The 24,468-nt window shown below is 43.2% G+C and overlaps 1 protein-coding gene across 2 annotated transcripts in view; it reads right to left on the bottom strand.

The window, feature by feature from the left end:
* Window positions 1-21,542, bottom strand: part of LOC137333085 (cytokine receptor common subunit gamma-like) — a 39,704-nt gene extending 18,162 nt beyond the window's left edge. The window contains exons 1-3 of one of the 2 annotated variants that reach the window (XM_067997203.1): window positions 21,376-21,542; window positions 13,986-14,073; window positions 12,411-12,592 (exon numbers count right to left, since the gene is read on the bottom strand). In XM_067997203.1, the coding sequence (XP_067853304.1) occupies window positions 12,411-12,592; window positions 13,986-14,073; window positions 21,376-21,478 (373 nt within the window). In that variant the 5' untranslated portion in view covers window positions 21,479-21,542. The remainder of the gene's footprint in view (window positions 1-12,410; window positions 12,593-13,985; window positions 14,074-21,375) is intronic. The other variant, XM_067997204.1, reaches the window with a different exon arrangement.
* Window positions 21,543-24,468: the final 2,926 nt, after the last annotated feature.

Below are 24,468 nucleotides of genomic sequence, written 5' to 3'. Positions count from 1 at the left end.
GGTGTGGTTGCACGCCCACCTGCACAGCAGGAGGGAGGGCTACCGCAGAGAGAGACGCGTCGCAGAGGGCACTACCCTCGCCACAGGGTCCACAGACCGAGGCGCAGCTCCCCGGACCTCTCCCAGCAGCAGTGCACAGGGAGGCGCAGATTCGCTCGACATGTAGTCGTGGAGATCTGCAGCCTCTTTCATGCCGAGCTGCTCCTGGCTGGCCCCAGCACCAACTGCTTACCTGTCGCTGGCAAAGTCACCACTGTCCTCCACACCTTCTCCTCCGCATCCTTCCAGGGTGCAGCCGGCTACACCGCCGATGTCTCTCAGTCGTCTGCGCGGACGAGCCCTGCAAATACACCTGCACCTACTCTGCAGTAACACGATGGGTGGCATCAGTGGTGGGTCCTCATAGTGATACCCAGGAGCGGGCATTATTGGACACAATGGACAGGATTCGCGGAGACATGGCAGTGGTGGTGTCAATATAATGTGTGCTGTTTGTGGCTCTGAAATTCAATATGGGTAACACCCATGACAAACCCTCAGACACCCTTGTGCACCCCCTTCATGCTGACGAGACGTTTGCCTTACCCTGCCTACTGCACATATGTGATGCATGCCCTGTGGCTGCAGCACAGGTGGTGGCAGGTTGAGTGAGGCTGGCCGTGAGGGAGATGCACGAGAGGGTGAGTATGGGATGGAGCCATGAGATTGTATGAGGATTGGGTCGCGTGTTAGTGGCAGGATGAGTACTGGCGAGGTGAGTAGGTGGAGGTAAGATGAGGATGGGGTGTGAGTGGGCATGAAAGGTGATGTGACAGAATAGTGTTGGCGGTGCCGAAGGAGATTTGGGGTGGGGGCAGTGTTGTGGCAGACGGAGTGTAGGGGAAAGACTACGTGTTCTCACTGTGGCTGACCTACTGCGGTCATTGCAGCGCCTCCTGCACTGTATGCAGGTGGGCGATATGTTGGTGGCGCAGGTGACCCCCTCTGCCACCTCGAGCCAGGCCTTCTTGGTGGCAGAGGCAGGCCGCTTCCTCCCGCCCGCCGGGGGGAAGATCTGTGTCCTCCCCCTCCTCCTCACCCCATCTGATGATACCTGGGGTGAGGCATCATTAAACTGGGAGCAGCCTTCCCCCTGGGCTGCTCCATGCTGCAATTTGTCCCATTGGTTGCAGCATCTGTCAGTGGAGGACTGCCCCTTTAACTAGAGAGCCTCCAGCTGACAGATCGTACTGCGCATGCGCAGCCCGACCGACGCGCAGGCCAGCGCCGTGGACCCCGGAGGAGCAGGTAATTGGATCCTATTAGTGGATTGCCTGCTACGATCGCGTGGGCAACCCACTAATTTCGCCGTTCGCGTTTTCGACGCTCCTGAAGGACCACCCGCTGGGAACCCGCAGGCCTGCTAAATTCGAGCCCTTTGTGTTCAGACTGAGATTTCTTTGTTGAGACTGAGAATTCTTGTGTTCAGATAAATTTGCCTATATTTTGGACCCCCTCAAACTAACAACATTGAGGTGGGGGGGGGGGGGTATGCAATGGATCTATTCCACAGTACATCTAAGGAGGAGGCACATCACTATCCATGGCAGGCATGTCGTGCAGCTCTGTGATCAGCAGTTGCAAAAGACAGAGGGGCACAATGAGGACCTGGGGAAGAGCAGAGAGGGGACCAACGGAGGGACTGAGGTCACAAGAGGCACTACCCACGTGAGAGGGTCTACAGGCAGAGGCTGAGCTTCCTGCACCTCTCCGAGGAGTAGTGCCTACGCAGGCTCAGTTTGAGTCGCCAGGTGGCCGCAGACATCTGCATGCTCCTTAATGCAGCTACTGGCTGGGCCTGTTGGCGACGCATTGCCCGTCGCAGTTAAAGTCTCCACTGCCCACAATTTCTTCGCCTCCGGGTCCTTCCAGGATGCCACCGGTGACAGCTCCAGGGTGTCTCAGTCATCTGGACATAAGTGTATTCGACAGGTGACAGATGGCTTGTTTGCCAGCGCATCTAGTACGTCAACTTCCTCCACAACGACATCAGCCAGACTGAGAGGGATTCAACTCTCTAGCTGGCTTCCCAGGGGTGCAATTGATTGCACACACATAAGCCAGCCAGAGTGAGGACACATGAGCCAGGACAGTTTATAAACCGAAAGGGATATCACTCCATCAATGCCCAGCTGGTGTGCGAAAGAGATTTCTGCAGGCATACGCCAGATTCCCTGGTAGCTGTCACAAATCGTTCATTTTGCACAAGTCCAACCTCCCGGATCTCTTCCACATAGAAGACAGACATAAGGATTGGCACCTTGGAGAGAAGGGATACCCCCTCAGGCTCATGACACCTGTGAGAAACCCCACCAACAAGGCACAGCAGCGGTTCAACCAGAGACACATCACCACCAGGTCTGTCATTGAACAAGCCATAGGAATGCTGAAGATATGCTTCAGATGTCTGGATAGATCTGGGGGAGCCCTTCAGTACTCACCAGCATGGGGGCGCAGAATAATCGTCGTGTGCTGCGTCCTGAACAACATCGCTCAGCAGAAAGGGTTACAGGTGGAGGAGGTCCAATGCACTTATCAAGCATCCTCATCTGGTGGCAACATTGAAGAAGAGGAAGAGGAGGAGGAGGATGAGGAAAATGAAGATGGGGAACCCATCGCCAGAGCAGCGATGCACATTACTGCCCGTGATACCAGGGATACTCTCATCTCTAACAGGATCTCATAATGAGATACGCAAATTGAAGACTTTGAACTACTCAGACTGCCTGGAACAACCACCACCAGCAAACCGCAGCTCCCCCCCACCCCCACTCCCTTTGCACAAACCAGTCCTTCAACCATACATACACCCATTGCACACTCGCCCAATGGGTGGCATCATGTCTTGGTATTCATGAAGAAGCACATGAAAGGGTGAATTCACAAAAGGGACTCAATAATGGCCAAGACGTGGCAGTGGTGATAATGATTAAATTTAATGTGCCATAATAAAACTATATAAATTAACAACATGACAGCTCGCTCGTCAAACACCCTTGTGCATACTCTTAGTGAATTATAATTCACCTTTCTCTTTCTACCACTTCAACTTGGTGCATCCCCAGCAGAGGTAGGGGCAGGTTGCTCAAATCCCTGCCCTGACTTCTGAGATGCTACTAGCCTACACCCTCTGGGTTTTGGAGCCCGTGAGGACCCCGCCAAAGACTGCTCCACTGGCACCTGTGTGGGGGCAGACTCGGCCATCGGGAGAGGAGGCAATATTACAGGTACAGGTTGGGGTGGGGGGGCAATGGGTGAGACGTGGGAGTGCTTTGATTGAAGTCCCCACTTCCATGTCCCCTTTCACCTTCATCCCTCTCCTGGGCCATGGCCACATCACTCCCACCATTCTGCTGGCCAGCAGGCTGGTGAGCAGATGTGCCACATTGCGTGGCCATGGCTAATGTGTCTGTCTGCCTGTTTAAGGCGGCAGACATGTTAGCATCCAGAATCCGCAGAGCCGTTGTCATAGCCTGCATGGACTCATTTGAGAGCTGTGCCTGAAGCTCGTTGGAGGTTACCATTCTCTCCATTGCAGTCATTCTCGCATTTACCTGCACCACCATTCCACTAGTGATGGAATTGGACTCCTCCATCCTCTCTGCTATTGTGGAGAGTGTGTGCGGCACATTTTCCAATACCTCACAAAGGTGCAGCTGTACCTCTATCATTCTCATTCTCAGTGATGGCCCTCGGGAGTTCAGCATCTGCGTCCAACTGAGCAGAGCTTGGAGAGGAGTGTACCCACCAATGCAGACTCTCCACAGCTACCCCTCCAACCAGTGCCTGCTCGTGCTCACTTGTGAGTGGTGAATCACCAGGTGACAACCCAACTAACAGGACCCACCGAAGTGCGAGTATCTGGGCTGGTGCATGGCTGTCTGTCATGTGACGGTGCACCCTCAGAAGGAATGAGGAATCATTTTCTTCCATTGCGGCTCTTTCCTCTTGAAGGCGTAAAGGCCCTGGAAGATATCACCAGCCATCTGCAGGTTGCCAGTCTCTCCACCTCCGACGGATAGGCATGCAACGGTCCGACTGATGTCCATGGCCTCCTCCTCCACATCTGTGAGGTGGACTATTTGTGGTAATCCACCTCCAGTCCTCATCCTCTCCCTTGCATTTTGCACTCTCTTCTACAAGGGGAGAAAGAACAGACCTGTGAGTGACTGAAGATGACGTATCCACCCGATAGATGAAATGCTTTGGGTGAGGCTGACAATGAAGCAGATATATCAGAGGGTGATTATCAGACAGATGCATCACATTGCATCAGGATTGGGGTGAGTGGGAGTGATGGGTGCACAAATGGAGAGGTGAGGAAGTGCACAGAAAGTGAAGGATTGGGTGATGCTGAAACTTAACTGGGTGTGAGGAGTGATGTGATAGAGTAGACGTGCCAACACTGGGGGCGTGGAGGGGGGAGGGGAGGTGTTGCATTTCACAGGATTTGGGTGAATCAGCAAATGTACTCACTTGACCTGGTTAGGTCATTAGACCGCTTTCTGCACTGCACTGCAGCCAAGACCTGGGTTCCTGCTGCTCACCTCTCCTACCACCTCCAGCGATGCCTTCTTGGTGGCAGAACCAGGTTTCTTCCTCCCATCGCTTGGGTAAATTACCTCCCTCCTGGTTCTCACTGCACCCAGTAGTACATCCAGTGAAGTATCAATGAACCTGGATGCAGCCTTTGCTTTCCTGGACTCCATTTCTCCTTTCTCCTTCAAAATCCATTCTTGTACTGGCCCTTTAAATAATGGGCTTTAAATTGCATCATTCGGGTGCGCAGTATGCCCACTGCGCAGCTTGGAGACGCAAAACCCAGAAACAATGATAATTGACTGCAATCGAGATGCAATCGGAGATTTAAACATGCTCACTTTGCCTCCAGATTCCCCACGTGCAAATTCACCCACCCGCTGACTTCCTGTCACCATGCTAAAATCATGGCCTTGGTCTCCGTTAATGACTTTAATGAAGCAAAATGGTATACAATATCCCACAAAGGTGTAAGTCACATACTGAGGAGGGTGAGCTTTGTATTTTAATGGTATACTTTTTATAAATGAAAGCAATTCTTGGCTCAAAAACATTTTCTTGCCTATCCCTCTTCTCTTTGCGGAATGAGAAATCCATTTGATTCCCTTTGGAATGCCCCTTACCTATGGATCGATTGGCAGTCTATTCCACAGATCAATGCCCTAAACACAGAGAATGTGTTCCTTAAGCTACTTAGCTCTGGGCTTCTTTAACTTATAATCATGTCCTCTGTCCACTCACGCTGCATTTTACACAAAATACATCCATATATCCATATTTATATTATCAATGCTCTTCATTAAAAACTTGGATCGTGTGTCTTCTTAACATCATTTACTTCTAATGAGATTCAATTTTTTTTCTTAGCCTCTCTACTTAGCTGAGAGACCTAAAACCTGAAATCAACTGGCTTACAACATTTCTCAGAGGCTGTCCTTTGTACTGATGCCCCCTCCTAAAGTTTGCCTTCAAGTAGCATCTAGAAGTTATATCAATCTTTCCTCCTCACTAATCAAAAATATAAATATTCATTTACCCTTATCTTAATGAAGCCTGTTGTCACTCTGTGTCCAATTTCTTTATCCTCAATGTTCGAATACTGTTTATCATTTTAAAGTTATATCAAAAACACCATGGTGTCATTGTTGTGGGTGTTCCCGTGTGCTTCATTTTTCACTTGTCTGATCTTCTGGAAAATATGCTGTATTATTATCTACTCGGTCTTATTTTCCATATTATATGCATAAAGGTAATTTGCTTTATGCACCACACATTTGATGCATTAAAATCTTTGAAAAGAATGCAATTGCAATTGGTATATTTGCTGTCTCTTCAAGTATACTACAGAATTGTAGCAAATTTGTTAAAAAATGCACATTGCTTTCAAATCCTAAAACTCCTCTATGATTGCATCATAGTCAACATCAGTATCAATATCTATGCCTTTATAAATCGCAGCACACATGCAATAGAATATATCTTGTGTTACGGGGCAATTTAATTAAATGTACAACACAGTGACAAGACAGTAAACCGATCTCCCTCATTCAGACTATTTCACTTGACATGTCTGGACATCAATAGCTTTATCTCAATATATAGGAATCAGCAGTGTTTTAAGTTTCCACTTTTCTTCCATTAACCTGTGTACTATTAATTGTTATTTATTCACTTATTAAACTTTGTACCGAAGAAACTAGACCTTAAAGGCATAAGTTGCATGTTTGTAGTAGATAAGGAGCAGATCTTTGGGCTTGGAAAGCACTGCAACAACCGCCCAAACTGCTGCAATTCTGCAGGAAAGCAGAGAAAGGAAAGTTAGAGCATCCAAAATCGAGGAAGAAACACAGAGAGTGGGAAATCAAACACAAGGATTAACAATGAAAAACACAAGATGGAGGATAATCCCACTGAAGAATAAGGGACGGAGGGGAGATAAATACACTGAGGGAGTGGAGGCAGAGGGAGGGGTGTGGTAAATAAATACTCTGAAGTACTCACAAGCTGCCGAGGTGCTTTGTTTTTCAGCCATGTAACTGCTGAATAGTAATCACCCCCGACTTGTTAGCGAGAGGAATTTTCCATCCTATACCCAATGCATAAACATCTTCATTTTACAATTTTACGATTCTCCCAATTGAGATTAATTTCTCTTTTGTCATCGTTAAGTTTCATGTATGTTTGAACAAAATATTTCCATGACAGAAATAACCTTCATTTAATGTTGGAGGGTTCTTCTACCACATGCACAATTTTCCAGCTCTGTAGCATTTTAAAATGACACAGCAGCTTTAGTGCGATTGAGATTTTGAGTTATTTTAAGTGCAACATTAATTCAAATAAGTGAGGGGAAAAGCACTCACTGCTCTACTGCACCTTTAATGTTTAAGGCAAAGCTTTCACTGCCCCACGGTACCTGCTAGTCTTTAAGTTACAGCATTCACTTGCCCTATTGCACCTGCTAGTCTTTAAGGCAAAGCTTTCACTGCCCCAAGGTACCTGATAGTCTTTAAGGTAAAGCTCACACTGCCCCAATGTTACCTGCTAGTCTTTAAGGTAAAGCTCACACTGCCCCAAGGTACCTGCTAGTCTTTAAGGTAAAGCTCACACTGCCCCAATGTTACCTGATAGTCTTTAAGGTAAAGCTCACACTGCCCCAAGGTACCTGCTAGTCTTTAAGGTAAAGCTCACACTGCCCCAAGGTACCTGATAGTCTTTAAGGTAAAGCTCACACTGCCCCAAGGTACCTGCTAGTCTTTAAGGTAAAGCTCACACTGCCCCAAGGTACCTGATAGTCTTTAAGGTAAAGCTCACACTGCCCCAAGGTACCTGCTAGTCTTTAAGGTAAAGTTCACACTGCCCCAAGGTACCTGATAGTCTTTAAGGTAAAGCTCACACTGCCCCAAGGTACCTGATAGTCTTTAAGGTAAAGCTCACACTGCCCCAAGGTACCTGCTAGTCTTTAAGGTAAAGCTCACACTGCCCCAATGTTACCTGCTAGTCTTTAAGGTAAAGTTTTCACTGCCCCAAGGTACCTGATAGTCTTTAAGGTAAAGCTCACACTGCCCCAAGGTACCTGCTGGTCTTTAAGGTAAAGCCCACACTGCCCCATGGTACCTGCTGGTCTTTAAGGTAAAGCTCACACTGCCCCATGGTACCTGCTGGTCTTTAAGGTAAAGCTCACACTGCCCCAAGGTACCTGATAGTCTTTAAGGTAAAGCTCACACTGCCCCATGGTACCTGCTGGTCTTTAAGGTAAAGCTCACACTGCCCCATGGTACCTGCTGGTCTTTAAGGTAAAGCCCACACTGCCCCAAGGTACCTGCTGGTCTTTAAGGTAAAGCTCACACTGCCCCATGGTACCTGATAGTCTTTAAGGTAAAGCCCACACTGCCCCAAGGTACCTGATAGTCTTTAAGGTAAAGCTCACACTGCCCCAAGGTACCTGATAGTCTTTAAGGTAAAGCCCACACTGCCCCAAGGTACCTGATAGTCTTTAAGGTAAAGCCCACACTGCCCCATGGTACCTGCTGGTCTTTAAGGTAAAGCCCACACTGCCCCAAGGTACCTGATAGTCTTTAAGGTAAAGCCCACACTGCCCCATGGTACCTGCTGGTCTTTAAGGTAAAGCCCACACTGCCCCAAGGTACCTGATAGTCTTTAAGGTAAAGCCCACACTGCCCCAAGGTACCTGCTGGTCTTTAAGGTAAAGCTCACACTGCCCCATGGTACCTGATAGTCTTTAAGGTAAAGCCCACACTGCCCCAAGGTACCTGCTGGTCTTTAAGGTAAAGCTCACACTGCCCCATGGTACCTGATAGTCTTTAAGGTAAAGCTCACACTGCCCCAAGGTACCTGATAGTCTTTAAGGTAAAGCCCACACTGCCCCAAGGTACCTGATAGTCTTTAAGGTAAAGCTCACACTGCCCCATGGTACCTGCTGGTCTTTAAGGTAAAGCTCACACTGCCCCAAGGTTCCTGATAGTCTTTAAGGTAAAGCTCACACTGCCCCATGGTACCTGATAGTCTTTAAGGTAAAGCTCACACTGCCCCAAGGTTCCTGATAGTCTTTAAGGTAAAGCTCACACTGCCCCAAGGTTCCTGATAGTCTTTAAGGTAAAGCTCACACTGCCCCAAGGTACCTGATAGTCTTTAAGGTAAAGCCCACACTGCCCCAAGGTACCTGCTGGTCTTTAAGGTAAAGCCCACACTGCCCCATGGTACCTGCTGGTCTTTAAGGTAAAGCCCACACTGCCCCATGGTACCTGCTGGTCTTTAAGGTAAAGCCCACACTGCCCCAAGGTACCTGATAGTCTTTAAGGTAAAGCCCACACTGCCCCAAGGTACCTGATAGTCTTTAAGGTAAAGCCCACACTGCCCCAAGGTACCTGATAGTCTTTAAGGTAAAGCTCACACTGCCCCATGGTACCTGCTGGTCTTTAAGGTAAAGCTCACACTGCCCCAAGGTACCTGCTGGTCTTTAAGGTAAAGCTCACACTGCCCCAAGGTACCTGATAGTCTTTAAGGTAAAGCCCACACTGCCCCATGGTACCTGCTGGTCTTTAAGGTAAAGATCTCACTACCACATTGTATTAATCTTTCTTTTCCCTTAATGCTCTGATGCTTGATTTTACACATCAGACATCTTAATGGTTGTAATAGTGCATCCCATTTCAAGGAGGGTTCTGTTGGTGCTGACATTCACTATGAGATTTTCTGGAATGATTTGGTTTCATTGAAAGGATAAATTGAGCTTCCGTTCAGTTATAAGAGTGATTCATGCGGACCCCTGTTAATTCTAGATTATAAAAGTAATTGGTCTTTGGCTGTAGTGCAAAACGGGCGATGGTGAATTGGCCGCCTGTTTATGAAGTCAATAGAAAAGAGAATTGTGTGGTGTGTAAATCAAGCTACTGATTTGCTATTGCCCATTTTACGCAGCCGCCCAAAACCAATTTCACCCCACATGATTTTCTGATATTGATGTAATTTACACTAGAATGTCTATTGGGGGGTTTTGGACAGACTAAACTGGAAAGCTTAGATTTTCCAGTCAGCGCTATTTTAACACCAATGTTTACCTGTTGGGTAAACGAATGAGTGAAGGCTGGCATTTAAATTACACTGATTGGAAAATCTTAATGGGCAGAACGATGGAAGATGAAATTTAATGCAGAAAAGTGCAAAGTAGTCCACATAGGAAGGAAAATAGATAACACGCATGCTCCAGGAATGGTGTTGAAGTAGCTGAGGATGAAGCTGAAAGAGAATTAGGAGTTTTAGTAGATTTCACACTAAACATATCCAACCAACACAGAGCAGCAAACAAACCAAATAGATTGTTGCAATACATAGTTAATGCACTAGAATATAAGTCAGAAGAAGTCATGATCAAACGTTATCAAACCCTAAAGCATAATTTTTACTTGGAGCCGGGAACTCAGCAGGTGGGTAGATTTTCGCATGGGAAACCCAGAAGTGAATTGAGTGCATTCGAATCTGGTAAAGGAGAGGAGAGAGGGAAAATGGAAGAGGAGGGGAGGAAGAGAGAGGGAGCAGGAGGAGGGTGGAGGAAGAGAAGAAAGTGAGGTGGAGGAGGAGAGAAGCAGGTGAGGGGGAGAGAGGGATGAGTAGAGGAAGGGGGAACGAGGCAGGAGCTTGAGATATATCCGATTTCTGAATGGGGTGTCTTGGTGCTTCCCAAGAACTCAGCAAAAGTTTGATTGGTAGTTTCCTCATCGGGTTGGAAGTTTGCCGAGTTATTTGCAGGACACGTATAACTGTCGCCAGCCACAAGTGTAATTCAAGTCGATATGTTAACGAACTTTTTCAATCATTTTTGGTTGGCTTCTGTGTTTCATGTTATTTGGGATTCATTCTTTGGGGTTGCCTGTTGCTCTGAGGATTCTATTGTTGATTCTGTGTGTGTTTCTACCATCCTGGATTTCCAGGGACGTTTACTCTTTGCAGCTTATGCATCTTTTTATGATACTCTACACTTCCTTACGTTTACAAACAACTTTAGGTTTTTTATTACTGACCGTATATTGATGGGGAGAAGCCAGCGGACAACGTATACCATTATTAAACAAGGAAAGACCTGCAGCCAACGTACTGAAGTTGAGCAGGGAGTCAATGGGAGCCACCAGCATCTCACATCCACTGCAAGACATGCCGGTCAGCATTGGGGCTGTGCGGGGAGGAGGGCATGAAGAGCTGGCTCCAGATTCAGGCCAGGAATAAGGAACATATACCAGGGTGAGCAGGAGAGAAGCAATTTGATGATCAGTGCAATATAAGTAACATTCATATTTAGAATTTCCTAACAGCACCAGCACGAGCATAAGCATTAAAAGATGAAAAGCATAATAGATGTCCTTGGTAGTTATTTTCAGCTACACATGGGAAATATGGTGGATTCAATCAAAGAGCCTGTCACTCATTGCTGAGGGAAGACTCAGCTGAGAAAAAGTAGGACCTTTAGGAACTCTGGTGTGGAAAGTAGATTTATTACAGCAGATATGACAGAGAAGGAGAAAATTAGAGAAAGGGATGAAGTATTTACTGGAGGTGGGGTGGGAAGAAACACGATCCAAATAGTTGTGCGAGTCTGAGTTTGTAATAAATATCTATGGAAAGCCTATTGTCAAAGATGGAGAGCGAGAAAGCCAGAAAAAGAAGGGAAGAGATGGACCACACAAAGGTAAAGAATGGATGAGAATTGGAAACATATTTGGAGTGCCAAAATTTATATTAGCAAAATAGCCACGTTCTTATAAAATTTTGTAATTCTTTCAAGAAACTTGACCGCAGAATATTCCAATATTTCAGATTTTGTCATCATTCTTAAAAGTATAAGCTTGTGCACATATTCCAGATTGGTTCAGGATGTTAACAATTGATTATTTTCTGAATCTTTAATTTAATTGAGTGATGGCTAGAAGAGTGAATAAAGACCCAACACAACGAACTCTCAGCCAAACGTTTGCCTGAGAGAACTGAGAGACCAGCTGCAATACCTGAGCTGTTGTTGAGATGTGTCAATCACAAGTTACATGGGCCAAATCAACTTCGGCTGCATCTCGCCTCCATTTCAATGGCGAAATGAAGAAGCCATGGGAAACCCATGCAGGTGAAGTAAAATTAGTTTCAGGTTCAGAATCAACAAAAAATTACCTACCTCAAGTATTTCAAGTAGGTAAATTGCCTCGTTAATGATCTGCCCTGCGGCATTAATTGGCAACGCGACTTCCGGGTTTCGGCTGTGCGCACATATCCAAACGCGCCCACGTTAAACACGGAAGAGGGCGCGTTGGAGCTGGGTTGCGGTCGTGCTTCAAAAGCTGTTATTTTATCTCCCACCCGCCCCCAACCCACCTGTTCTTTGGGGTTAAAGTTACCCCCTTAGTGTTAAAAGTCTGAATTATGAGGAAAGACCGGAGAAACTTGTGGCTTTTCAGCCTGGAAAGAAAGCACTGAGAGCTAACCTTATAGAGGTCTACAAGATAGTTGAGGGATTGGAAAAGGTAAACCTGAAATATTACTTTAAATTGTGAAAGTAGGATAAGGGGACACAGGTACAAACTAGTAAAAGGCAAATTTAGGACTGATATCAGGAAATTATTCTTCACACAAAGAGTGATCAATACATGGAACGGACTCCTGGGCAGAGTAGTAGAGGTGAAAACCATGGAATCATTTAAGAAACAACTGGATGCTGCAATAGGAAAGCTTTAGGGTGTTTCCGAATGGATGAATTTAGATGGGTCAAATTCTTTTGTGATCTTGAGATCACTGACTCTATCCTAGGTCTTATTTACCAGATTTCCTACCTTGGTTCTGCAGTTGGAATGTTTGAACATGTGATGTCAGATTTCCTGACTCAGTGGATCCATTTATGTACACGTGAAAGTCTTGAAATTGTGAAACCTCATTGTATGAGAAATTGCAACCAACGTTATAGCCATCCTGCTGGATGTAGTTCCCACATTCCTTTCCTGGTTTTGAGTAATACCTGTAAGGGATAAGAAATAGTTACTATTTTATTTTTAGTAACTATTCTCAACTGGAGACTTCAATTTGAAAATAGCCCTCAGTAACTGCTTCACAGGGCTGTCCAATTCTCCACAGCTTAGACAGTATCTCTCAGACAAAGGGGACAGATCTTGACTTTGTGCGATAGCGAGTTGGCAGTCCGTTTGATATCTCTCCCGATTTTTTTATTTCCATTGACTTCAAGCACAAAGTCAAGATCTACCCAAGGAGTTTCAAGTCACATCATTGTTGGTAACTGAATACTGTGTGCTTTTTCTTTCAAACTTTGGGGGTGATAATGAGGTAGAAAAAGTTGATTGACTGACAGTAGCTGTGGTTAATTTCAGTACACATTCTGATGGGCTTCTGTCCTTTCTATGAGATAACCTATCAGAGAACCCAAAACACTAGCAGGGTTTTCTCTAAACAATTCCTACATTTTCCAGTTAAATTTATCATTTAGTTCCTGCAAAAAAGAGCTGAATAAATATCATCTTTGGAACAGGATTGGTAGTAGGACTATTACATATTTCCAATATATACAAACACATTAATGATCTTTAAAAGAATCTACCCCACACAAAGGTACAACTCTATCCCCTCCCCAGCAGTAAAGTAGGAGACTTCACACACACAGGGATTTGATCATAAATTTAATGTGCTACTTTCTACAGACGCATACAGGGTATATTAACAAATGTGACTTCCTTATTTGATTGAGTTGCCATACCGTTGCAAACAAGGAGTCAGCTTTAATATTCTTAGTTATGGTCCCTTGAAAAGGAAATAAATTCTGGGGATGTGGGTGTCTCCGGCAGGGCCAGTATTTATTGCCCACTCCTAGTTGCCTCGAGAAGGTAGTGGTGGGGCCGCTTTCTTGAACCGCTGTAGAGATTTTTTGATTCAACTTAGTGGCTTGCTAGGCCACTTCAGAGGGCAGTTAAGAGTCAATCACGTTGATGTGGGACTGTAGTCACATACAGGCCAGACCGGGTAAGGACGGCAGGTTTCCTTCCCTAAAGGACATTAGTGAACCAATTGCATTTTCATGACAATCCGACAGCTTCGTGGTCGGATGAATGCATGATGAGTGGACCTATGGTGATGATTGATTGATTGCTCATGGCATCGTTTTAGATTCTAGAAAGAGTTAGGCGTTTTTGAATTGAAGCAAAAGCAATAGCAACCCCGAATGCTAATTTGATCGATTATCATTTTCTTTCCTGTGCCATAAATCTCAGAAACAAATGCAGGAAAGCCAATAGATCTTGGGAGCATCGAAACTTGAATAAATTCTTAGTATTGTAAACTTTACAAATACAGGAAACGTTTGTGAAACTCCCAGAATAGTTACATCTGACCAGCAGACTCACCAGTGATACAGGGTGTAGTTTGGTTTCCCTTCACTGTGGTTCCACGTACACTCCATAAATTCCTCATTGTAGACAATGCAATTCACATCTACCGGTAAAGCAGAACACACTGTTATGTACTATGGCCTTCATAGGAGAACAGGCTCTGTACATGGAGCCCACCATGGCAATGCAATAGGCTAAGCACACAAAAGAAAAATGAAATGTTATTCCTTTTCATCCTTAAATAGTGTAACCAAAGCATCTTAGTCCTGACCCTTCCTTCAGTCCTATTTTTGTTTAAATGGGGAGTGCTGATAACGTCGTTAGTGAACTTAGCTTGGAGAAGTACTGCCTTGTAGTAGCGTGTTCCACATTCTTACCACTCTTTGGGTAAAGAAATTTCTCCTGAATTCCCTATTGGATTTATTAGCGACTATTTTATATTGATGACCTCTAGTTTTGGACTCCCTCTCAAGTGGAAACATTTTTTCTACGTCTACCCTCACAAAGCCTATCAATGGGCGGAACTTGCTCCGACCGGTGTGGCAAGGCTCTCCGCACGTCCTGCGGATAAAAAGTATGAATGTAGTCACTGCATAGGCCACGACGTCCATTTGCTGAATTTTGAAATCTTCCTGCGCTCCGAGATCAGCGCAGGCCATGTGCTCCTGCAAAGACTATGGGAATGGAAGCCCCGCCCACAAGCAGGCAAGTAATACTCATTCCCTATGTTAGTCCAAATAAAAAATTAACATAACAACATACCTTATTATAAAAAAAGGCAAGGAAATAGAAACATAGAAACATAGAAAATAGGAGCAGGAGTAGGCCATTCGGCCCTTCGAGCCTGCTCCGCTGATCATGGCTGATCCTCTATCTCAATACCATATTCCTGCTCTCTCCCCATACCCCTTGATGCCTTTTGTGTCTAGAAATCTATCTAGCTCCTTCTTAAATATATTCAGTGACTTGGCCTCCACAGCCTTCTGTGGTAGAGAATTCCACAGGTTCATCACCCTCTGAGTGAAGAAATTTCTCCTCATCTCAGTCCTGACTGTCCTACCCCGTATCCTGAGACTGTGACCCATCGTTCTGGACGCCCCCGCCAGGGAAAACATCATCCCTGCATCCAATCTGTCTAGCCCTGTCAGAATTTTATATGTTTCACTGAGATCCCATCTCATTCTTCTAAACTCGAGTGAATACAGACCGAGTCGACCCAATCTCTCCTCATACGACAGTCCTGCCATCCCAGGAATCAGTCTGGTGAACCTTCGCTGCACTCAATCTATGGCAAGTATATCCTTTCTTAGATAAGGAGCCCAAAACTGCACACAATACTCCAGGTGTGGTCTCACCAGGGCCCTGTATAACTGCAGTAAGACATCCTTGTTCCTGTACTCAAATCCCCTGGCAATGAAGGCCAACGTACCATTTGCCTTCCTAACTGCTTGCTGTACCTGCATGTTTGCTTTCAGTGACTGGTGTACAAGGACACCCAAGTCCCTTTGTACATCAATATTTCCCAATCTATCACCACTTAAATAATACTTTGCCTTTCTGTTTTTCCTTCCGAAGTGGATAACTTCACATTTATCCACATTATACTGCATCTGCCATGTATTTGCCCACTCACTCAACTTGTCTAAATCGCCTTGAAGCCCCTTTGCATCCTCCTCACAACTCACGATCCCACATAGTTTTGTGTCGTCAGCAAACTTGGAAATATTACATTTGGTTCCCTCATCCAAATCATTGATATATATTATGAATAGCTGGGGCCCAAGAACTGATCCCTGCGGTACCCCACTAGTCACTGCCTGCCACCCCGAAAAAGACCTATTTATTCCTACTCTCTGTTTCCTGTCTGTTAACCAATTTTCAATCCATGCCAGTATATTACACCAATCCCACGTGCTTTAATTTTGCACACTAACCTCTTATGTGGGACTTTATCAAAGGCCTTCTGAAAATCCAAATAAACCACATCCACTGGTTCTCCCTTATCTATTCTACCAGTTACATCCTCAAAAAACTCCAATAGGTTTGTCAAACATGATTTCCCTTTCATAAGTCCATGTTGACTTTATCTAATCCCGTTGATATTTTCTAAGTGTCCTGTTATCACATCCTTTATAATAGACTCTAGCATTTTCCCTTCTACTGATGTTAGGCTAACCAGTCTGTAGTTCGCTGTTTTCTCTCTCCCTCCTTTTTTAAATAGTGGGGTTACATTTGCCACCCTCCAATCTGCAGGAACTGTTCCATAATTTATAGAACTTTTGAAGATGATAACTAATGCATCCACTATTTCCATGGCTACCTCTTTTAGTACTCTGGGATGCAGATTATCAGACCCTGGGGATTTATTGGCTTTCAGTCCCATTAATTTCTCCAGCACTATTTTTTTTACTAATACTAATTTCCTTTAATTCCTCCTTCTCACTAGTTCGTTGGTTCCCTAGCATTTCTGGGAAGTTATTTGTGTCCTCTTCTGTGCAGACAGAACCAAAGTATTTGTTTAATTGCTCTGCCATTTCCTTGTTCCCCATCATAAATTCTCCCGTTTCTGACTGTAAGGGGCCTACATTTGTCTTCACTAATCTTTTTCTTTTTACATTCTGTAGATGCTTTTACAGTCCACTTTTATGTTCCTTGCATGTTTACTCTCATACTCTATTTTCCCCCTCTTACTCAATCTCTTGGTCCTTTTTTGCTGAATTCTAAACTGCTCCCAATCCTCAGGCTTGCTACTTTTTCTGGCAACTTTATATGACTCCTCTTTGGATCTAATACTATCATTAATTTCTTTTGTTAGCCATGGTTGGGCCGCTTTTCCTTTTGTGTTTTTGCGCCAGAAAGGAATGTATAATTGTTGCAATTCATGCATTCGTTCCTTTATAATGATTTATAATGTACTGAAACATACAGAAATTAAAAGTTAATTTTTTTTATTTTTAATACTTTTTTTAATGATCAAAAAATATTAAAATAAGAATAATTTGACATTCCACATTTTTAAAATTTAATTTTTTGTTGTTTTGCAGTCATTATAAGTCACCGGGCTTTTAAAAGGTAGTGTAGAGTTGATATTTTCAAGCGTACCTTCTATGTGGCGTAAGTATCTTCATTCCAGCTGGGCAGATGGGTAAGTTTACAGATGTTTGCTGATTGTATTGATTGTAGCGTTTAGTGGCCCTTTAATTTATAACGATCAAAACGCCGGTGAACCAATCGGAGCAAGTTCCCGATTTCGGGGTTTTACTGTGCATGTACGCATTCGCGAACTTACTCCGATGGATTCAACGGCAGTTGGGATGGACGCCATTACTAAGCGGCATCCAAGGTAAGTATGTTCTGGGCCATTATCTTAAAGATCTCTATCAGGTCACCCCTCAGCCTTCTTTTTTCTAGAGAAAAGAGCTCCAGCCTATTCAGCCTTTCCTGATAAGGATATGCTCAATTCTGCTTGAATGCAATAAATCTGCAGTGAAACAGAAACAATTTGCTCCCGAGACAACAGTTGGTTGGCGGGCTGCTGCTGCCCGGTGAGAATCTTGAATTTTGTATCATGTTTCCTCTCTACATCCCTATTGACCCCGAAATGAAAGTCAGAACTGGTGCTAAAGCATTATTAAATATTCAGATACAGCACTGGAACAAGAGCTGGAACTGTACCTCATTCAACTGGTACTAGAAAAATACAGGCTCAGCAAGGCAAGAGGGAACTAAAAATGGGCTGAGCTGGCTCTGAACATCAACCTACTTCTGCTTGAAATGGTTTTGCAATGTGTCAGGGTTCCTAATAATCAACGTCACTAAAACAAGATTATCTGATCATTATCACATTGCTGTTTGTGGGACCTTGCTGTGTGGCATATTAGCTGCTGCGTTTCCTACATTACAACAGTGACTACACTTCAAAAGTACTTCATTGGCTGTAAAGCGCTTTGGCATGTCCTGTGGTGGTGAAAGGCGCTGTAGAAATGAAAGTTCTATCTTTCTTCTTTCTTTCTAATGCTGTGGAATCTGTCCATGTGCAATGTACGGTGCATTCTATCGCACTAGTGACAGCAGAGAAAAAAAACGAGCGTGCACTAGCATCTTCTAACTGCAGCACTTTCCCAATGTTGCTGCCTTGTTTGGGTGGGCTGAGCACTCAGCTTGCATGGAGCCAGAAAGACCATGGGCAGCACTGCTGCCAGTAACCATTTACATTTGTCGGCAGCACCACTGCTGCTTCCAGAGGAGCAGCTGCTCGTTGACATCATGACCACAGTTGCCATATAAAAGGGAACATTAAGTGACTGTATATTCCCCTACTTTTTTCTGTATTTTAGTCATAAGACGGGTGCATTGTAACTCATCCATCGAGAAAAAAAACCTGTGGTCCGCACAAGATAACATCCAACTGCTTTTAAATGATTCCAGGATTACTGCCTTCACCACCTTACTGTATGCCACTCCTTTCTATATATCAGTTATTGTTTGTGTGAAGAACTTCCAGACATCAGTACCAAATTTGCCTCTTGCCAGTTTGTACTTGCGCCTTCTAGTTCCACTGTCACAATTTAATTTGAAGTAATATTCCAGAATTACCTTTTCTATACTGCTCACATTCTTATATATCTCTATAAGGTCCCCTCTTAGTCACCTCCTTTCAAGGTAGAATAGCCCAACTTTCTCCAGCCTTTCCTCATAGCTTAATCCTCTGACACTACAGATCAGTCTAATGCCTTATCTCTGTACTGCCTCTATAGCTTAAATGTCTCCTTCATGTATTGGTGACTGGAACTATGCACAGTAAACAAAGCGTGGTGCTTTCTATTTTTTACATTTGATGTGACTCAGTTGGTAGCACTTTAATTTCAGAGCCAGTAGGTTTGGAGTTCAAGTCCCAAGCATGGACTTGAATACATAACCTAAGCTTCACAGTGCTGCATGCTGCATTGTTGGGATGAGATGTAAACTAAGGTCCAATTTTCTGCTTTGAATGGATGATAAATATCCCATGATGCTTTTCAAAGAAGAGCAGGGAGTTCTCCCGACGTCCGAGCCAGCATTGCACCTTCAACACCACCAAAACAAATTAACTGGTCACTGATCTCATTGCTGTTCATAGTATCATAGTATCATAACAGGCACAGTGCAGGAGGAGGTCATTTGGTCAATCGTGCCTGTGCTGGCTCTTTGAAAGAGCTATCCAATTAGTCCCATTCCCCTGCTCTTTCCCCATAGCCCTGTAACATTTTTACTTTCGAGTATTTATCCAATTCTCCTTTAAAACTAATAGTTATGACCTGGAATGTGCTGCCTGAAAGGGTGGTGGAAACAGATTTAATCGTGGCTTTCAAAAAGGAATTGGATACATTCTCGAAGGGAAAAGATTTGCAGGGCTATGGGGATAATGGGACTAACTGGAGTGCTCATACAAAGAGCTGGCACAGGCTCGATGGGCCAGATGGCCTCCTTCTGTGCTGTAACCATTCTATGACTCTGTGATTCTATGAAAGTTACTATTGAATCTGCTTCCACCACCATTCCAGGCAGTGCATTCCAGATCATTACAACTCGCTGCGTAAAAAATGTTTCCTCATTCTGCTGATCACCTTAAATTTGTGTCGTCTGGTTACCGACCCTTCTACCACTAGAAACAGTTACTCCTTATTTACCCTATCAAAACCATTCATGATTGTGGGATCTTACTGTGTGCTACAGTGACTGCACTTCAGTTCCTTGTATGTGAAGCACTTTGAGATGTGATGTGATCAGTGGTTACATAACTGCAAGTCTTGCTTTTTTTGGTCTGCATGGTGCTGAATCTATACATTACAGCATGTTCTGTGGTCTGGTATATGCTAGGGAATGAAATGAAACTGTTATGATTAATTTCATTTAGAATTTCAGCAGGGAAACTCCAGGCTTTAGGTCATTTCTGTTTAATACACAGTATGTTTTTGCTTTCACAGCAAGTGAATATGAGATCATCGGGGAGCTGATTTGAAGGATACAGCGAACCAGCGAGCACCAGATTGCTGAGTTTAAGGGAAATTCCAGCCTCCAAACAAGCTTCTACCTAATACACGGAGCACTTCTTCAATATCTGGCTCCAGACACTGCCCATTTTTCTCAACTTCCACTGTGGTTGAGCGCACTGAAACTTATAAAGCTCAATTGTCTAAGATGGACATTAGTATTTAAAGTATTATGCCTATTGTATATAGGATTTATGTGGTTAATTTGTGACAAATATTTTAATTTTATGATGTGAAATAAGGCATTGTGTTGGCCGCTAAAATACAAAGAACACTGTCAGAGTTATTAACTACCTTGCGTGACCTCCACCACCCATCAATAATATGAGTACAAAGATAACAAAAATATTACAGAACACAGAAAGAAAATTGCATCTAATAATGTCTCCATTATATCAATGGGAGCAACTGCTCCCCCAATCGTAATTTTGATTCTCCGATGTGGAGCTGAGTCTAGACACAAATCTTCTGAACTCCTCGATTAAATTCCAGCCTATAACTCACTCCCACATACCCAATATTATACAGGTAAACCATCTAAACCTCCAGTTAGATTCCAACCTGCAGCTTATTTCCAAATAGCCATTGTTTTATATATAAACCACTTGAACCAAGTCTGTAATTCACTCTAGTGTACCTATTATTCTATATATAAACCATTTGAACCCCATGATTAGATAATCCAGCAATGCTCAAGCCATTATATTCTAAACAATTAAATAATACTGAATCTATGATGTCGGGATGCTGTTATTGTTCTGAACTGCATGTGAAAGCCCTGAAATATTTTCATTATTATATATGATAATGAGGTAATGCAGTGAGTTTAAGAATGATAAAATAGAAGCAATATCACAATAACTAATCAACAATGAAATTCAGACGATACCTTGAAGTTTCTAAGCCACAAAAGTGTAGAAATTACTGCCAGTGAGTTTGCTCGACCTCTTCTAATACATTCCTTTGCCAGCTGTTTAAATGCAGGCATTAACCCATTTCTTTTTTAACCTCCACTAAAATAACAGAGAAAAGGCTATCTTAAGAAACACATTAAGCGTTATCACCAGCAATAATTTCTAGGCTGTAGAGTTCTTTTAGGTATTGAGTGCTACAAAATTCTACCTTTCCTTTTTAGGTAAAACTGTAAAAGATGAAAATCTGAAATATAATCAGAAAATGCTGGAAAAGCACAAGTCGGTCATCAACTGAAAAGTTAATGTTTCAGGTGTATGATTCTTCATCAGAACTTTCCCTTTAATCTCTCCCAGTTATTCTATAAATCTCAGAGCGTGTGTGCTTTCTTCCCCTCAGACTGTGGGGGTAAAAAAAAATCAAAAATAAAGATGTCGAAAAGAAAATTACAAGTTGCTTACCATTTGACTGCATGCTTGGTTCCACACTGTATAAAACAATCAGCCAGAAGAGATAAATCTGCTTCAGGAGCGCCTGAGTTCTCAGGAAGCATTTCCCAGCCATTTTCAACACTAACTTATTTTTTGATGAGATTCTTATATGTAGTCACCTTCCCCTTTCATTACATGTCATTGATTCTGCTGCATCAAGAAAGTTTGTTCCGTGTTCTGGTTTTGCCTTCCATCAGGCCATGTGTTAGTGGGAGTATAAATATTTTTTTAATTAAAAGAGCCACACTTCTAATTTAGTCAACTACTATTAAAACTATCCATTACTATTAAATTTGGACAGGTGCTGGGTAATGTAGAGCTAATAAAAAAGAAAGACTTGCATTTATATAGCACCTTTCATGACCCCAGGACATCCCAAGGCACTTTACAGCCAATGAAGTACTTTTGAAGTGTTGTCACTGTTGTAGTGCAAAGGGTAACATTCTCATGAGAAAGTATTTAACAAACCTTTTTCAGTCTGGGGGAGATTTCCTTTCTATGCTATTTGTAGTGGAATTGTAAACCCATTCTTTATAAACCTATTTATGACTTTGCTGCAAAAAGCGCACAAAGAAATTCTTCCTCCTCCATTTAAGAATAGAATCATACAGCAAAGAAGGAGGCCATTCAGTCCATTGTGCCTGTGCCGACTCTTTGTAAGAGCTATCCAATTAGTCCCACTCCCCTCCTCTTTCCCCATAGCTCTGCAAATTTTTCCTTAATTGACACAATAATAAAAATAGTGCTTGTGGTGTTTTATTAAATGGCTTTCAATGTTTACTATGTCTACTTATCAGTTCCACTAAATGCAAGATTTAATTGATATTTTTAGTTTTTATGTCAAAAATATGTAAATTTGGAGTAACCTCAGGTGCAGATTCTGAAGATTAGCTTGACAATGTTTCTATCTCAAATGATTTGGAGCTGAGCCTCCACAGAAGGGAGGAATAGTCAGAAGAAGATGAACCAACACTGTCATTTGAAAGTGGGAGTGGAGGTAAATGGCATCCTGTTAGTCATCAGTTCAGGCCATTAGTTACTGGAGTCTGTGATCATGAGATTGGCACAGCACTGAGTATCCTTTTCTGGAAAATGTCACCGAGAACCTTACAATCTCGCTCAAGGAGTATTGTAGCACATGCAGAGGTGCATGTTCAAAAGTAGTTTCAATTAGGACTATTGAATCAGATGTTAAGTATTTGACCAACAAGGAGTTCAAAGGATCAAGTTATGAACTCACATTGGGGGTTTTAGTAGTGTTTTAAAAAATATATATTTTGAGTGGGAGCACAGTTATCAGGTACTAACAGTTTATCCTGAAATATCAAAATTTTTCATCATGACATTTGCATGCGATGCTATCACAACAAAAATAACCTGTCAGTTTTCTTGTCCTTTCCCCCTTCTCGACAAACAAAAGAAAAATTTGCCAAGCGCTCTTCCATGAATTGTCTCACTAATATATAAAGCACCTGATTAATTACCTTAATTTAATTTATTTTAAGTCACTAAAATTTAAAGAAAACCTCAAGTAATGTTGGGAATTAAACTGGGAGCCTCCAGTGTAAGCAAGTTGTATAAATATAAAGAAATAGGCAATTGCTCAGTATGACCACCAGGTGATGCTATTCTAGGAATCTTAACTAGCTGTTACCTGCTTCAACGTTGCAGTTCACCTCATCACAGGTGAATGCCAGTGACGTCAGCTGGCTGTGATGCCTTTCATAGTTCAATAACATGCAACGCTCATTGTCTATGCTCATAAAGTTAGAATGGTTGCTTAAGCAAGGAGCTGGAGGGCTGCCAGTACCATAGCATCATCCCAAAGCAAGATTCAGCAACTTCAGAACAGGAGGTAAGAAAGAAGAGAAAATGGACAAGAAAAGTCAATGTACTTACTGAAGATTAAGATGATGTGGCACAAATTGATTTTATGAATTCATAGAAGATAAGATGTCTTTTCAAGCTGCAGTGGCTGTGAATGCATGGGCTATTTAATTGGTTGGTTAAGGTCATCTATCCATTGGTGTCACTATGATTGTTAAGGGAGATTTGTTTAGTGCACAATTTTCTAAAGCGGTTGAGCAAAAGGAGAAGTGTGCACATTCTGCTGTGCTAGCACACTAAGAGAAAATAGCACTGTAAAAGTTGTATCTAATCGGTCTTATTTCAAGGGTTGAACTGTGCCGGTCCATTTACTCTTTAATGAAGATTTAATTGAAGTTATACGAGTTAACTGCCAGGTTGAGAACAGATTTCATCAACTGAAGGAGAAGTCCGAAGGTTAATGTTGATTGCCACTCTATTTGCCAGTTTTCAGATTAGTAAAATATTATACACAAAAAATGCTATTCCTGTGGAATAAATATAGGAAAAAAAGAAAGATCTTGAATTTATGTAGTGCCTTTCACAGCCTCAGGACATCCCAAAGCAGTTCATAACTAATGAAGTACGTTTTAAATGTAGTAATTATTGTAAACAGCGAACAATTTGTGCATACTAAGATCTCACAAACAGCAATGAGGTAAATGACCAGATAATCTTTAGTGATGTTGGTTGAGGGATGAATGTTAGCCAGGGCACTGGGAGATCTCCCCTGCTTTCTTCGAATAGTGCCATGGGATCTTTCATGTGCTTCTGAGAGAGCAGACTGGGCCTTGGTTTAATATCTCATCAAAAGGCTAGAAATACACAACGGGTTGTTCAATATCTGAACGAGGTTAACTTTCTGGGTGTAATCCTTCATCGGTTATCGCTGTGCATTTCTCTGTTAAGGTGCTTGTGTTTACTTCCTTTATTTTTTGTGTTTGTTTACTTGTTCACCAAGTAAACAAACTTGATGAGCCATTAGCTGTCCCTCTGGACTATTCAATTTCAGACAGGAGCTCCATCAGTTCTAACTATACTGCACACAGTAGGGAAGGAAAACTGGGTAAGCAGTTCCCTTGCTAAAACATTCAAGTCAAACGGATGTGACCAGGAACAGAAATATAAGATGTGACGTGAAAGGTAGACTGCATGAAGCTAGCAGGCAATTGACCCTCCAAATGGTACCAAATGAGC

The sequence above is a fragment of the Heptranchias perlo genome, chromosome 15, assembly GCF_035084215.1.
Source record: "Heptranchias perlo isolate sHepPer1 chromosome 15, sHepPer1.hap1, whole genome shotgun sequence".
NCBI classification, from domain to species: Eukaryota; Metazoa; Chordata; class Chondrichthyes; order Hexanchiformes; family Hexanchidae; genus Heptranchias; species Heptranchias perlo.
This window is presented reverse-complemented; position numbering and strand designations above follow the sequence as displayed.